Raw genomic sequence first — 15,844 nt, forward strand, 5'->3', positions numbered from 1 at the left:
GTAGGCATAGGACGCACTGCACCCTCCCAGCGCCCCGGAGACACAGTACACAGAGCCGGCACAGGATACCCTGGGCTGAAAAGGCGTACCGGAGACCAAACACGCTGGGCCGGCACAATACGCCCTGGCTGGATGCCCACTCTCGCATGGCACTTGCGGGTGGCTGGCCTATAGCGCACCGGGCTATGAGCACGTACTGGCAACACCGTGCACTTGACTGCATAACACGGTGCCTGACCAGTACTGCGCTTCTTCCGGTAAGCACGGGGAGTTGGCTCAGGTCTATCGTCTGACTCCTCCAATCTCCCCGTGTGCCACCCCCCAAAAAATTTGGGGGCTGCCTCTCGTGCCTGTTGCGCTGCCTTACCTCATATTGCCGCCGCTCAGCTTTCGCTGCCTCCAATTCTTCCTTGGGGCGGCGATATTCCCCAGTCTGTGCCCAGGGTCCCTTGCCGTCCAATATCTCCTAATATAAGTCCAGGAGTCCAGAACCCTCTGCTCCTGGTTACCACACTGCTTGGTCCGGTTGTGGTGCGTAGTTTTGTAACGATTGTCGTTGGGAGAAGGAGAAGAGGACCAAAGTGCAGCGTGGTACGTATTCATAATACTTTTAATAAAGATGAATACTCGAACAAAAACAACAAACCGACAAACTAACAGTTCTGCAAGGTGCAACAAAAACACTAAACAGAAAATACAGTGCCTTGCGAAAGTATTCGGCCCCCTTGAACTTTGCGACCTTTTGCCACATTTCAGGCTTCAAACATAAATATATAAAACTGAATTTTTTTGTGAAGAATCAACAACAAGTGGGACACAATCATGAAGTGGAACGACATTTATTGGATATTTCAAAGTTTTTAACAAATCAAAAACTGAAAAATTGGGCGTGCAAAATTATTCAGCCCCCTTAAGTTAATACTTTGTAGCGCCACCTTTTGCTGCGATTACAGCTGTAAGTCGCTTGGGGTATGTCTCTATCAGTTTTGCACATCGAGAGACTGACATTTTTTCCCATTCCTCCTTGCAAAACAGCTCGAGCTCAGTGAGGTTGGATGGAGAGCATTTGTGAACAGCAGTTTTCAGTTCTTTCCACAGATTCTCGATTGGATTCAGGTCTGGACTTTGACTTGGCCATTCTAACACCTGGATATGTTTATTTTTGAACCATTCCATTGTAGATTTTGCTTTATGTTTTGGATCATTGTCTTGTTGGAAGACAAATCTCCGTCCCAGTCTCAGGTCTTTTTTTCAGGTCCTGTCTCAGCCTCCAGTATTTATGCTGCAGTAGTTTATGTGTCGGGGGGCTAGGGTCAGTTTGTTATATCTGGAGTACTTCTCCTGTCCTATTCGGTGTCCTGTGTGAATCTAAGTGTGCGTTCTCTAATTCTCTCCTTCTCTCTTTCTCTCTCTCGGAGGACCTGAGCCCTAGGACCATGCCCCAGGACTACCTGACATGATGACTCCTTGCTGTCCCCAGTCCACCTGGCTGTGCTGCTGCTCCAGTTTCAACTGTTCTGCCTTATTATTATTCGACCATGCTGGTCATTTATGAACATTTGAACATCTTGGCCATGTTCTGTTATAATCTCCACCCGGCACAGCCAGAATAGAACTGGCCATCCCACATATGCTCTCTCTAATTCTCTCTTTCTTTCTCTCTCTCGGAGGACCTGAGCCCTAGGACCATGCCCCAGGAATACCTGACATGATGACTCCTTGCTGTCCCCAGTCCACCTGACTGTGCTGCTGCTCCAGTTTCAACTATTCTGCCTTATTATTATTCGACCATGCTGGTCATTTATGAACATTTGAACATCTTGACCATGTTTTGTTATAATCTCCACCCGGCACAGCCAGAAGAGGACTGGCCACCCCACATAGCCTGGTTCCTCTCTAGGTTTCTTCCTAGGTTTTGGCCTTTCTAGGGAGTTTTTCCTAGCCACCGTGCTTCTACACCTGCATTGCTTGCTGTTTGGGGTTTTAGGCTGGGTTTCTGTACAGCACTTTGAGATATCAGCTGATGTACGAAGGGCTATATAAATACATTTGATTTGATTTTGATTTGATTTTGCAGACTCCATCAGGTTTTCTTCCAGAATGGTCCTGTATTTGGCTCCATCCATCTTCCCATCAATTTTAACCATCTTCCCTGTCCCTACTGAAGAAAAGCAGGCCCAAACCATGATGCTGCCACCACCATGTTTGACAGTGGGGATGGTGTGTTCAGCTGTGTTGCTTTTACGCCAAACATAACGTTTTGCATTGTTGCCAAAAAGTTCAATTTTGGTTCCATCTGACCAGAGCACCTTCTTCCACATGTTTGGTGTGTCTCCCAGGTGGCTTGTGGCAAAGTTTAAACAACACTTTTTATGGATATCTTTAAGAAATGGCTTTCTTCTTGCCACTCTTCCATAAAGGCCAGATTTGTGCAATATACGACTGATTGTTGTCCTATGGACAGAGTCTCCCACCTCAGCTGTAGATCTCTGCAGTTCATCCAGAGTGATCATGGGCCTCTTGGCTGCATCTCTGATCAGTCTTCTCCTTGTATGAGCTGAAAGTTTAGAGGGACGGCCAGGTCTTGGTAGATTTGCAGTGGTCTGATACTCCTTCCATTTCAATATTATCGCTTGCACAGTGCTCCTTGGGATGTTTAAAGCTTGGGAAATCTTTTTGTATCCAAATCCGGCTTTAAACTTCTTCACAACAGTATCTCGGACCTGCCTGGTGTGTTCCTTGTTCTTCATGATGCTCTCTGCGCTTTTAACGGACCTCTGAGACTATCACGGTGCAGGTGCATTTATACGGAGACTTGATTACACACAGGTGGATTGTATTTATCATCATTAGTCATTTAGGTCAACATTGGATCATTCAGAGATCCTCACTGAACTTCTGGAGAGAGTTTGCTGCACTGAAAGTAAAGGGGCTGAATAATTTTGCACGCCCAATTTTTCAGTTTTTGATTTGTTAAAAAAGTTTGAAATATCCAATAAATGTCATTCCACTTCATGATTGTGTCCCACTTGTTGTTGATTCTTCACAAAAAATATAGTTTTATATCTTTATGTTTGAAGCCTGAAATGTGGCAAAAGGTCGCAAAGTTCAAGGGGGCCAAATACTTTCGCAAGGCACTGTACCTACCCACAACCCATAGTGGGAAAACAGGCTGCCTAAGTATGGTTCTCAATCAGAGACTATGAGCGACAGCTGCCTCTGATTGGGAACCATACCAGGCCAAACACAGAAATACAAAACCTAGAATACACAACATAGAATGCCCACCCCAACTTACGCCCTGACCAAACTAAAACAGAGACATAAAAAAGTAACTAAGGTCAGGACGTGACATCACCCCCTTATACTCCCCTACATGTTAGAAACACCTTAAAGCTGTGAGTGTTTTGGGGGTAAGTCTAAGAGCTTTGCACACCTGGATGGTACAATATTTGTCCATTATTCTTTTGAAAATTATTTAAGCCCTGTCAATGTTACTCAGTGATATCTTGTGTTGGAACAGAATGCTTTGTATTCAGGACAAAAAGTGAATCGCTTTGCCAAAGTTTGTGCAGCGTTACTTAAGTGCCTTGTTGCAGACAGGATGCAAGTTTTGGAATATTTGTATTCTATACAGACTTCCTTCTTTTATGTCTATGTGTCCAGTATGAAGGAAGCTAAGAGGTAGTTTCGCAAGCTAATGCTAACTAGCGTATCTGCTAACAATAGTTTTTGGAGATTGAGAGCTTTTCAGTGTTATTTGTTGGGTCCAACCCAAAGCATGCTTGACTTAACAGAGTTGTAAAGGCTTTCTCATTGCAATGTTGCAATGGGGTAGAAAATCAATACCATGCCCAGGGCTAGGTTTCCCAAAACCATTGTAGCATTGCAACCTGGTCTCAGAGCAGGAGCACTAAAATCATCTTTCGTCCATTTAGTTTCAATGGAATTAAGATGATCATAGTGCTCATAACGCTTTTGAGAAACCCAGCACAGATCATTCACCAGTCACCTCTCTGTCCTCCAATTGTTTTCCAATCTGGCAGCAACCTGGTGGCACAAACTCCCAGTGGAAAAAGGGGCTACGTTTGGAGCCACTTTGCTTATTGTGTTGATTCAAACAAGACCAAATGCCACGTTTCTACGGGAGAAACGTTGACAGGGAAAAAAATACCATCAACCTCAAGAGACATCTGAAAGCGCATCATTCCAACAAATACGCTCAGGTAATAACAGATTGATAAGACTACTTAGTTAGCTTGCTGCAACCTATCAGACCACTACTTACGACAGAACTTTGATTTCAATAGCTATAGTATGTCAAGGGCAGGGCTCCAGTCTGCGATCATTTACTCCCATTTTGCTAGCTTTTGACTTGGCTGTGAGTCAAATTTCCCATTGGCCGCATTAGTGCGAGCTGAACATTCATTACATGGTGACCTCGCTCAAAACGTCCTATTTTTTGGGGGCCTGCTAAAAACCATCATTTGGTCAAACAGTAAACTACATTATCATCATGAGTCCTGTAATGAACGTGTCTGCCCTGGCCCTGGGCATGTTTCGCTGCTGCTGTGATGAGCGGGCTTATGATGTGCGCTCCGGGAGAGAAAAAAGGCTTCTGATTCTCGAACATTTCAAAAGCAATTGGGAGAAATCCATAGCTTTTGAAGAAACTACTTGAATCATTTGTAATGATAATTGACAGTGGCTTTACAGTCCTTACAAAAGCTCCACAGCATACGACAGCTCGAGGAGAGAAGACTACAACGGGCGCAAGCTCATATTTATTTAAAGAGAAACAAATGTGAGCTAATTAGTTGTTGAGAGGAAAGGAACATGTTTGATTTAATATTGAGCTTAATGGCAACTATTTTACAACTGGGATTTGTTATATGGCTTTTAGACAGGACATGCGCAATTGCGCATCATCCATTGCAAGCGCATATAGAGTTGCAGGCTACAACTGCATCGTTTGTTTTTAGGACATTGCATTTACTGTTAGATTAATACATGACTACTAGCAGTGGGTAATATATTTAGTGTTAGAGATCTAGCTAATGTGTTTTGAGTTACCCCCCCCCCCCCCCCCCCTCTCTCTCTCTCTCACTCACTCACTCCCCCTTTCTTTATGCGATATGTTATGCAGAAAAATATGCTGGTAGGACAAGGCTATGTATGTTTGTGCACATGAAAGTCAGTGATGTATGCTTACTATAGGTTAATGAGGCAATACAAATGTAACGTGACTAAAACGAAAGGGCATTTCATTGACTAAAATGGCCCACTGTTTTCGAAATGTTGACAATAACTACACTAAATCATTATTCAACTGACAAAAAATGTGACTAAGACTAAACTAAATCTACAAAATGAACACTGGAACATCTTTGAATAGCCCTCTTCGTGTACACCTAATTACAACAAACAAGTATTTTTTAAAAATGTTTTAATCTTCTGTATATAAAGTGTAATATTGGGATGTAAACCCAAACTTAAACACATTTAACTCAATATCTGACATGGGACAGGTGCCTTCTTCAATTTGAACCAAAACCATGTGTGTGTGTGGTGTATACTTTTGATACCATGAAGATTTGTAAGACTACCAAAAAACACCCTGTGTGACCCTGTTTTAGCCCATTGTGACGCAGGGGGTGAACACTATTTGCCAGCTTACACTATTTGGCATGACAGGAACCTGACACATTTTCAATATCTTTGGGTGCAAATCAGGGGAGAATGACTGCCCCCTGTATTGAAACCACAGAAGTTCCCAGGCCGACCGCGGTACTGCAGGCATTGTTAGCCGAAAACAGGATACACAATTATAGGAATGGAAAAATGGCAATCTTTGTACAGTCAATTCTGTTTTTCATATTTACAGTATCATATTTATACAACAGCTGAAGAAACTAACACTTTAAAAGTGTGAAAATGTTATGTGATATGTAATGGTTGCTGGTTGAAAATTCAATCTTCACAGGACTTTCGCATCAACAGGTTTTCCATGAGTGAAATTTTGGCTTGCCAGGTGACATCACCAGGTGGTATAAGTTAATACACCAATAACAAAGAGAGTTCGAAACCTCTCTGCCAATAACAGCTCATTTCCAGGTTACATATCCCTCCCATTAGGCCCCTCTATGTTGGTGGATTGATCCACATTGTGGTTAATGCACTGCTTTGGCGCCCTACCCCTCCCCACTCAGATCAGTCCCAGACAGTCTTGCAAAATTACTGCTTGAATTCGTTTTTGGGGCTAAAATCTGTTTTTGGAGCTTTTTGACAATTTTAATGCGAAACTATGACAGCAAGGTACTTAATCGTTACCCAGAAACAATTTGATATTTATATTTTTTTGTTTGTTGCTGCACTGGGCCTTTAAATGCAGAAAATGCTGGAGGGGGGAAGACCTCCAGACCCTGTGCTGAAATGCGTCCACGCCATTGCTAAAATCATGCCGATGCCACTGGGGCACACAGTGGAGTATGAGTTTACCTGATGCAGTCATCTGGGCCAGGAAGAGCAGGAATATGGAGGTGGCATCCACCTGCAGGTGACCCCACTCATTGTCTCCCACCACCGTGGCAGTTGTCTGGGAATCATACTTGGCGTGCAGGCAGTCAGATTTGTTCTTGCTGTATTTAAACTTCTCCACTTTGTCAATCTGAGAAAAATGGAACAACCACAAACACCAGGACTTAAGACCAGTTCATTTGAGGTCAATAGAAAAAAAAAAATGCAGTTTGTAGGCTAATCCTAAAAGAGAAGCCACAGGTCATATTCTGTCATCTGTGTACAGTATGTTGATCTATCGACATGTTTATTTCAAACAGTGACCTTTCCTTTGATCTCCTTTGCTCGATTAGAAATGAACCACCACAGCATGCAAGCTGAAGTGTGATTAAACTCTTTCCATGGCCCACATTCACAACTGTGAATGGCACAATCCTTGCCTGCATACCTGCCTCATCATACACTGCAGCAGGCTCCTCATGAGTTTAACGACATTCTGTGGAGAGATAGAGGGAGAGATAGTCAGCACCCAGTCTCAACTATGACCTTCAACCTCCCCCATCAGCCAGCAGAATCAGAGTAACCTGAAACCCGTCCCCAGCGCAATGGCCTGCCCCCTGGCATTTCCATGTGGGAACAGACACACACACTGACCTATCATGGGCCGTACCAATTTAGGTCTATTTACAGCTGCTAAATCCCTATGCCAAGGACAGACGTGAAGATAATTATAGGGGTTACTGTCAGCCAAGTATTAGAAAAGATATACTTGCGTTACTCCCATTCAAACTTTTTAAAAACAATACTGGTTTGAGACAGACAGGTAACTGGAAGGGCCCTCCCACCTGTTCCAGCTCGTAGGCCTTCGCCTTGTCCTCATCTCGGTCAGCATTCTTGCGGTAGGCCAGGCTGAGGGCCCACACAGACAGGATGCCGTAAACATTGTCCCGGACCCAGGCATGGTGGTTCTCCGGGTCCCCTGGGAGAAGCCCCGTCACCGGATCCTGGTCATAAGAGGAACACAGCATCACATTCAGTAACACTGGACATACACAGATACATGGTGATTACATGCATACATACATACATACATACATACATACTTAACATGAATGTTTACACACAATATCACCCATGTGTAAGCATTCACATGCAATTATAATCATAATAATAATCAAACTAATAGTAATCATTGAGATTTTATTTCTTCCTATGATTTCAATTGATTGTAAATCAAAATCCACTATCATTTACACACAATCAGCCAGTCATAGTGAATGAATTCTAACCGCCGTTTATGTTGACTGATGTGACAAATTATGAATTGTTCCAATAGGCAAGCAGTGCAGTTTAAAATACAAATTATATTTGTAAATTGTTATTTCAGTTTCTGTTTGGTAGTTAGTAATTAGGCCTAGCGGGGCCTCAGATTTCCGTCATATCGATTCTGGAGAGGGCGTTTTTTAGATCAGTATAGAACCTCAATAAAAATTCATTTTGGAGTTGGAGTCCTTTTAAAAAGCCTAGAACTGAGCCTCTCATTCCGTCTACATAGAAATGATCCCAGGGAATACCCCAGACCCACTAAGCAAGGGGACTGGAATTGGTGAAACTCGCAGTTTAATATACTTATAAAATCTTCTTTCCCTAAAAGCATGATGGTCATTACTTTTTTATATGAAAGAGGAGGTTAACTTGGCCCCAGACAATCGATCTGAGATTGACTTAAAGACAGCTCTACTCAAATACTATCTTTTGGTATTTTTTTTTTTCATTAGTCCATTGTTGATACAGTCCCAAAATGTTTTGCATGTCAGCAGTCAAGTTTTCAAGATATTGGACTTTCTAGAAGCAAAGTGTCATCGATCACATCCTCATGAGGCCAATATCTTGAAAACTTGACTGCTGTCATGCAAACACATTTTGGGACTGTATCAACAGTTGACTAATGAAAAACAAGACCAAAATATAGTTTTTTAGAGGAGTTTTCCTTTAAGTGTCAGTCATGGGATTATTATTTGTTGCTTTACATGAGCTGAACATGGGTAAATAAGTAGGCTACTACACATACAGCATGTCAAGGGTAACCTATTGTCATAAATAGGCCCACACTGCACTCACCTGGTGACGTAGTATTGTTTTCGTAACCATCCGTGCATAATTGTCGAGTTTCACCCCAGAGTTACTACGGCTCCTCATGATGTTGCTTGATGTTTTGCTTGAATTTCAGCCCTCAAACCTCGCTGACATTCTCTCTAATACAGCTTGTTATGTAGTTGCACCATCGAATGAGAACATGAGAGGGAAGCAAATGTCAAAGTCTAGGCGGGTGCGTTCTGCTCACAGTATCTGTTACACTGCCCATGGCTGCTCACAGACCAGTTGGTTTGTATTTTCTGTGTGCAGTAGGCCTATACCCAGTGTACAGTTGACTAGCATCTTCTAAAGAACAACGTAACAATGTCATTAGATGGAGTTGTCATAAACTATAACATCAAGTTAAATATAAAGTTATTAATGCTAAGTTATAAAGTTTTGAAAGTGTGTATATATATATATATATATATATATTATATATTTCATACAAATAAAGCTATAACCAAAAAGTCTACAAAATGTGGAAATATATATATACCATCAATATGAGCAGTCAATGTGTCACGTCTGCTCCTCCCCTCCGGCAGACAACATCGCCAGAGTACTAACCACCGGTCCTGGATTCATCATTACGCACACCTGGAACTCATCATTACGCGCACCTGTGAATCATTATGATTCACACCTGGACTTCATTACCTTCATCTTTTCCTCCCCTTTATATGTCACTCTCCCAGGTTCACTTACCAGATGGTATTGTTCTTGTGTATCGGTGGTCTGCCTTATGTTAGTGGTGTGTTCTTGGTTTTGTTGTTTTATTAAAACGTTTCACCTGCTTCTGACTTCACTGCCACATCATTACAGAATACCAACTAAAAATATGGTAGCAGCAGGGTAACCGGACATCTCCCAGATGATCAATGAACAAGACGACCTTCTTTGTCAACTGGGGATGGCCATGGAAAATATTCTCCGCAGTCTACAACGTCTCAACAGTGGAGGATATTCTAGAGCCAGTCTACCCAACAAGTCAGGGCATTCAGCAACCCCGCTCAGGTCAGAGATGCCATCCAAATGCCGTGGCTTCTTCCTTCAGTGCTCCTTCTATTTCGCACATCAGATGGGAGCTCCCACCACCGAGACATCTACGGTTGCCACAGTTATTTCTTTGCTGACTGGGCGGGCATTGGAATGGCCTACGGCCGTCTAGGGGGCGGGGGGAGCTTGAGTCTTATGAGGGTTTCATGGCTCTGTTTTAATTGTATTTTCGATCATCCCGCGGAGAGGGAGGTGAGCGTCTGCTCCAGCAGGGGAATCAGACGGCTGCTGAGTATGCGCTTACCTTCTGGACAGTAGCATCTTCCGGTGGATGGAATGAGTCGGCGCTCAGCACTTTATTTAGAAGAGGTCTGCGAGAGGAGGTCCAGACGGAACTGGCCTGCCGAGATGACAACCTCACTCTGGACACGCTCATTGCGATGGCCGTCTGGTTAACCTCTTCCGGGAGCGTTGGCATCTACATCGCTTCTCTCCCACTGGCGAGTGTTTGGGCTCAGAGCCTGAACCCATGGCTGTAGGGGTCACACGTCTTCCCACCGCGGAACGCCGCAGACTGAGGCAGCTGGGGCTCTGTCTGTACTGTGGCCAGGGAGGGCACAAGCGCCAGCGGTGTCCGTTACTTCAGAATCCGGGATACTCTAGAGCAGAGGGAGGGATGGTCATGTGATGTTACATCACCTGAACCAGAAGTGAGTATTCCATCTACTGCTCTTCCTGTTAGACTCTTTTAGGTTCCCATCACTCTGGCTGACTGTCCCTCATGCCCTGTGTCTACAGCTTTAGTGGAGTCCGGCGCCACAGAACTTTATGGATCAGACCCATCCCTCCTCAATATTACCTGCTCTCCTCTCAATCAAATGTATTTATAAAGCCCTTCTTACATCAGCTGATGTCAAAGTGCTGAACAGAAACCCAGCCTAAACCCCAAACGGCAAGCAATGCAGATGTAAAAGCACGGTGGCTAGGAGAAACTCCCTAGAAAGTCCAGAACCTAGGTTCAAGGTCTAGACTGTTGGCCTCTAGGATTCGGAACCATCACACACATCTCCCACCACTCACCCTCACTGTGAAGTCCAATCATCAGGAAAACATCCCCTTCATCACCAGTTTACAAGATCATCCTCGGCCTACCTTGGCTTCAACGCCATAACCCTACGATCTCATGGTTGAGGATGAGAATCACAGACTGGTCACCTGAATGTCAGTAGACCTGCTTTCCTGTCCCTTGTGGTTCCACGTTGGTTTAGAGTCCTATGGTTGCCCTCCAGCCCAACAGATCCTGATACTCCTACGGGATAAGGCAGGCATTCTCCAAGACCTGCGCTACCTGTCTTCCTCCTCATCGCCCCTGGGACTGTGCCATTGACCTGTTTTCCGGTGCTACACCGCCGCGCAAACACATCTACCCTCTGTCAGTGGCTGAGACCCAGGCCATGGAGGACTACATTCAAGAGGCGCTCCAACAGGGTTTCATCTGCAGGTCCACATCCCCTGCGCCGGCTGGCTTCTTATTCATTGCCAAGGAGGGAGGATTACGCCCTTGTATTGATTGCCGTGGACTCATTGACATCCCCACGAAGTATCGGTACCCTCTCCCGCTGGTGCCCTCAAGCAGCTCTGCGGGGCCCAGTTCTTCACCAAACTGGACCTGCGGCGTGCCTACAATCTCATTCGCATCCAGGAGGGGGATGAGTAAAAGATGGGGTTCGGCACGATGTCTGGTCACTATGAGTACTTGGTTATGCCCTTTGGCTTAGCCAATGATACGTCAGTGTTCCAGGCATTCGTCAACGAGGTGTTCAGGGACAGGCTCTGACGTCAGGTGACTGTACATCGACGACATCCTGATCTTCTCCACCAACCTGGAGGATCACATCACTCACGTTTGAGCAGTCCTGAAACGCCTCTTGTCTAATCACCTGTTCGTCAAGGCGGAGAAGTGCCAATTACATCAGAGGGCTGTCTCCTTGGGCTACCAAATCAGCCCGCAGGGAGTGAGGATGGAGGACAAGGTAGATACGGTAGTTTCCAGGCCCAACCACCAAGGGGTTCCACGGTTTCTGGGGTTTGCCAACTTTTACTGCCGCTTCATCAGGAATTTCAGTACCGTCGCTGCCCCTCTCACCTAGGTTGCTTTGGTCTCCAGCAGCCGACAAGGCCTTTCGTCTCAAGGGGCGTTTCACCTCCGCCCCCTTACTAAAACACCCAGATCCAACACTACCTTTTGTGGTTGAGGTAGACTCATCGGAGGTGGGTGTGGAGGCAGTTTTGTCAAAGACAGGGGGACACATTCAAATTTGTATCCAAGAAACTGTCCCCCGCAGAGAGGAAGTACATTGGCCATCGTGAGCTCTTGGTGGTGAAGTTGGCATCAGGAGTGGTGACACTGGCTGGAGGGTACCAAGGAACCATTTGTCATCCTCACGACCATTGGAACTTTGAGTACATACGGACAGGGAGGAGACCGAATATGCGCCAAGCCAGGTGGGCCCTCTTCACCAGGTTCGACTTCCCGCTGACCTATCGCCCAGGGTCTAAGAACATCAAGGCTGATGCCCTGTCCCGTATCTACGATTCAGGAGAGGCTCCTGTCCAGAGGGCACCCATAATCTCATCCTCCCGAGTCGTGAGTCCAGTGGTTTGGGACGTAGATGTGGACATCCGCCAGGCTCTAGTGGGAGCCTGCACCCCGGAATTGTCCTTCCGTACACATCTACGTTCCCACAGGGATAAGGGATCGGTTGCTGACCTGGGCACACACAGCTGTCGTCAATGGACATCCAGGTATTTCTTGCACCATCCATTCCATCACTGAGAAATACTTGTGGCCCACCTTGGTGCAAGATGTTATGCAGTATGTCAACTCCTGTTCCGTGTGTGCTCAAACCAAGTCCCCCTGGAATCTCCTGCCGCTTCCCGTGCCTCAGCGACCTTGGTCCCATCTGTCATTGACTTTGTTACTGATCTTCCCCCTTCTGATGGTTTCACCACCATTCTGGTGGTGGAGTGATTCTCCAAGTCATGTAGTTTAATCCCTCTTCCTGGTCTTCCCACTGCTCTCCAGGTCACTGAGGCACTCTTCTAGCAGGTCTTACTGCATTATGGCCTTCTAGAGGACATCGTCTCAGACCGTGGCCCCCAATTCACACCTCGAGTATGGTGGACCTTCTTGGAGAAGCTCGGGGTCAAGGTTAGCCTCACATCTGGGTATCGGCCTCAGTCTAACAGGCAGGTGGAGAGGATGACTCAGGAGCTGGGGAGGTTCATGAGGAGTCACTGTCAGGACTGGCAGGGTGAGTGGGCACGTTTCCTTCCTTGGGCATAGTACGCATAGAACTCTCTACGTCACTCCACTTGGTTGACCCCCTTCAAGTGTGTTGGGTTTCCAGCCGGACCTGGCCCCGTGGACCCCGGGCCAGACCACGGCTCCTGCGGTAGATGAGTGGTTCCGACGCCCAGAGGAGATGTGGAACAATGCGCATGTGAGATTCCAGCGCGCTGTCAATCGTCAGGAGCAGGCAGATCGTCACCGCAGTGAGACCCCTGTGTTCCATCCTGGGGATTGCGTCTGGCTCTCTACCAGGAACCTCCCACTCAGTCTGCCCTGCAAGAAACTGAGCCCCCGGTGTGTGGGTCCATTCAAGGTTCTCCAGAGGGTCAATGAGGTGACATACAGGTTACAATTACCCAGTCAAAAGAAGCTTTTTATTTTTGGAGCTTTTAGTTTGTCTTCTCTTGTTTATCAAGGTGGGCAGGCAGAGTACATTGACTTCTTTACACTCTCCTCTTATGAAAATATTTCACCATTGCTTTAATTTGTGAGCAAATCTTTGGTGTGCTATTTTAAAAAATAAAGTCTCTTGCCTCTTGATAATAGCATTTCTTGCTTACACCCTTTTCAGTTAACATTGCATACTACATATTACAAGTAAACACGATAGGATGTTATACTGTACATGGACATTTATGCAATGTTGACTGGTGATCATTGTTTCAGACTCTTGATGTATTATACAACACATACAAATGTAAGTTAACGTGCTTTTAATGTACATGTGAGTTTACTATACCTTAAAAAGAGAACCACTCCATTGAATTTGTTTAAATCCCTGGCCTAATTCTATTTTACAATGACGGCCTACCCCAGCCAAGCCCTAACACTGGGCCAATTGTGCACCACCCTATGGGACTCCCAATCACGGCTAGTTGTGATACAGCCTGGAATCGAACCAGGGTCTGTAGTGAAGCCTCTAGCACTGAGATGCAGTGCCTTAGACTGCTGCGCCACTCAGGAGTCCAGTAATGTCTGCAAAAACACAACTTTAAACAAATATAATTACTACAGTATTAAAATGTGCATGTGCCTTGCCCATTCTCCTCCCCTGTATCCCAATTTGTGCCACCCATGAGTGATAAACCTCAAGTATATAGCTCTTCTGGGCCATACCCCTCCCAGTCCACCATATATTGTGTTCCCTTCAGGTTATAGAAGGAACAGAATCTCTAAGCTATCCGTTTAGACCTCAGTCCTACCTACCTACAGGTTATGGAAAATGTTGTATTTTAGTATTTCTCCAGTAGGATTCTGCAAAGAGAAAGCCTTGACTTCTATGTCAAAGATAATAAAACAAAAACACTATAGTAAGTACTACAGTAATGTCCACAAAAACACTGCAGTTAATACTACAGATGTATTTTCATCTATGTGTTGACTTTCTTATCCAGTCTTTGATTTCCATTGGTAGGTTACGATTTACATGCACAGCATTCTTCCTATTACTTTCAAGTAGATAATTGGAGATCACTTAAAACTGGCACATGTCCAAGATATGACGGCATGCAAGATACAACATTAGGTGTGTATTACACATAAAACGGAGATTGATGTCTGCCCTTGGTCTTTGGTCAGTTCGTTGTTCTGTATGCGAACTTAGCACATCCCACGGTCAGTACTTTGACATGGTTCTCTCTCCAACTATTATCTAACAAACCTGGAGATTTTGCTCTCTCTATTCCAATATTTGTTATAATTTTTTATTTCACCTTTATTTAACCAGTTAGGCTAGTTGAGAACAAGTTCTTATTTACAACTGCGACCTGGCCAAGATAAAGCATAGCAGTGTGAACAGACAACAACACAGAGTTACACATGGAGTAAACAATAAACAAGTCAATAACACAGTAGAAAAAAAAATAGAAAAAATAAAAAAAAGAGTCTATATACATTGTGTGCAAAAGGCATGAGGAGGTAGGCGAATAATTACAATTTAGCAGATTAACACTGGAGTGATAAATGATCAGATGGTCATGTGCAGGTAGAGATACTGGTGTGCAAAAGAGCAGAAAAGTAAATAAATAAAAACAGTATGGGGATGAGGTAGGTAAATTGGATGGGCTATTTACCGATGGACTATGTACAGCTGCAGCGATCGGTTTTGCTGCTCAGATAGCAGATGTTTCAAGTTGGTGAGGATGATGTTGATGTGGATTCACTGTCAATGTCTTCGTTTTCACTGTTAATCTATACATTTTCAGACGATGCAAGTCAGAGCAACAATCTTTTGTATCCTTTCAGCTTCTTGTGGATAGCAAAGCAGAGACCTATCTGGTGCTAAAGAAGTAGCAGTAGCTACTACAGTAGTGTGTTTAAGGTTGAACCGTCATGCTGACAATGAGTCTGTAGATGCTACAAAGTCAGTCTTGGTGTTATTTGAAACCTTACCGTCTGCTTTGAAATATGAGTAGTGTTAAGAATACAATTTCTTTACATTAATTTATAGATAATAAAACATATCAAGTAAATATCTCAAAAGTACCCTTTTTGGTTTTGCTAATTTTTAAACATTGTTTTAAACAATATACTCTACAAGTACATCACATTTCCAGAGTGGGCTCTCTGCTACTTTTGAAGTTATTTTTCATTTTATGAGCACCACCAACAGAGTGAATCAGAAAATGGATTCAAAGGGAACTTCCTCTGCTGGTGGTTGATTAATTACCTATAATGCCAAATGATATGTATAACATGGGTCATATCTTCAAATGTACCAGAGAGCCCACTCTGGAAATTGTATGGACTAATAGAGTATATTGTTAAACACATGTCTAAAAATGAACAACATCAACAATTTTACTTTTGAGATATTTACATTGATATGGTTAATTATCCCTA

At 44.3% G+C, this 15,844-nt stretch overlaps 1 protein-coding gene across 1 annotated transcript in view; it reads right to left on the reverse strand.

The window, feature by feature from the left end:
• The window catches only part of LOC110534153 (phosphorylase b kinase regulatory subunit alpha, skeletal muscle isoform), a 32,020-nt gene extending 23,192 nt beyond the window's left edge, over window positions 1-8,828 (reverse strand). The window contains exons 1-4 of the mRNA XM_021618860.2: window positions 8,638-8,828; window positions 7,362-7,520; window positions 6,965-7,012; window positions 6,499-6,667 (exon numbers count right to left, since the gene is read on the reverse strand). Coding sequence (XP_021474535.2) covers window positions 6,499-6,667; window positions 6,965-7,012; window positions 7,362-7,520; window positions 8,638-8,715 — 454 coding nt within the window. The 5' untranslated portion in view covers window positions 8,716-8,828. The remainder of the gene's footprint in view (window positions 1-6,498; window positions 6,668-6,964; window positions 7,013-7,361; window positions 7,521-8,637) is intronic.
• Window positions 8,829-15,844: the final 7,016 nt, after the last annotated feature.

This window comes from Oncorhynchus mykiss, chromosome 10, assembly GCF_013265735.2.
Source record: "Oncorhynchus mykiss isolate Arlee chromosome 10, USDA_OmykA_1.1, whole genome shotgun sequence".
Classification (NCBI taxonomy): domain Eukaryota; kingdom Metazoa; phylum Chordata; class Actinopteri; order Salmoniformes; family Salmonidae; genus Oncorhynchus; species Oncorhynchus mykiss.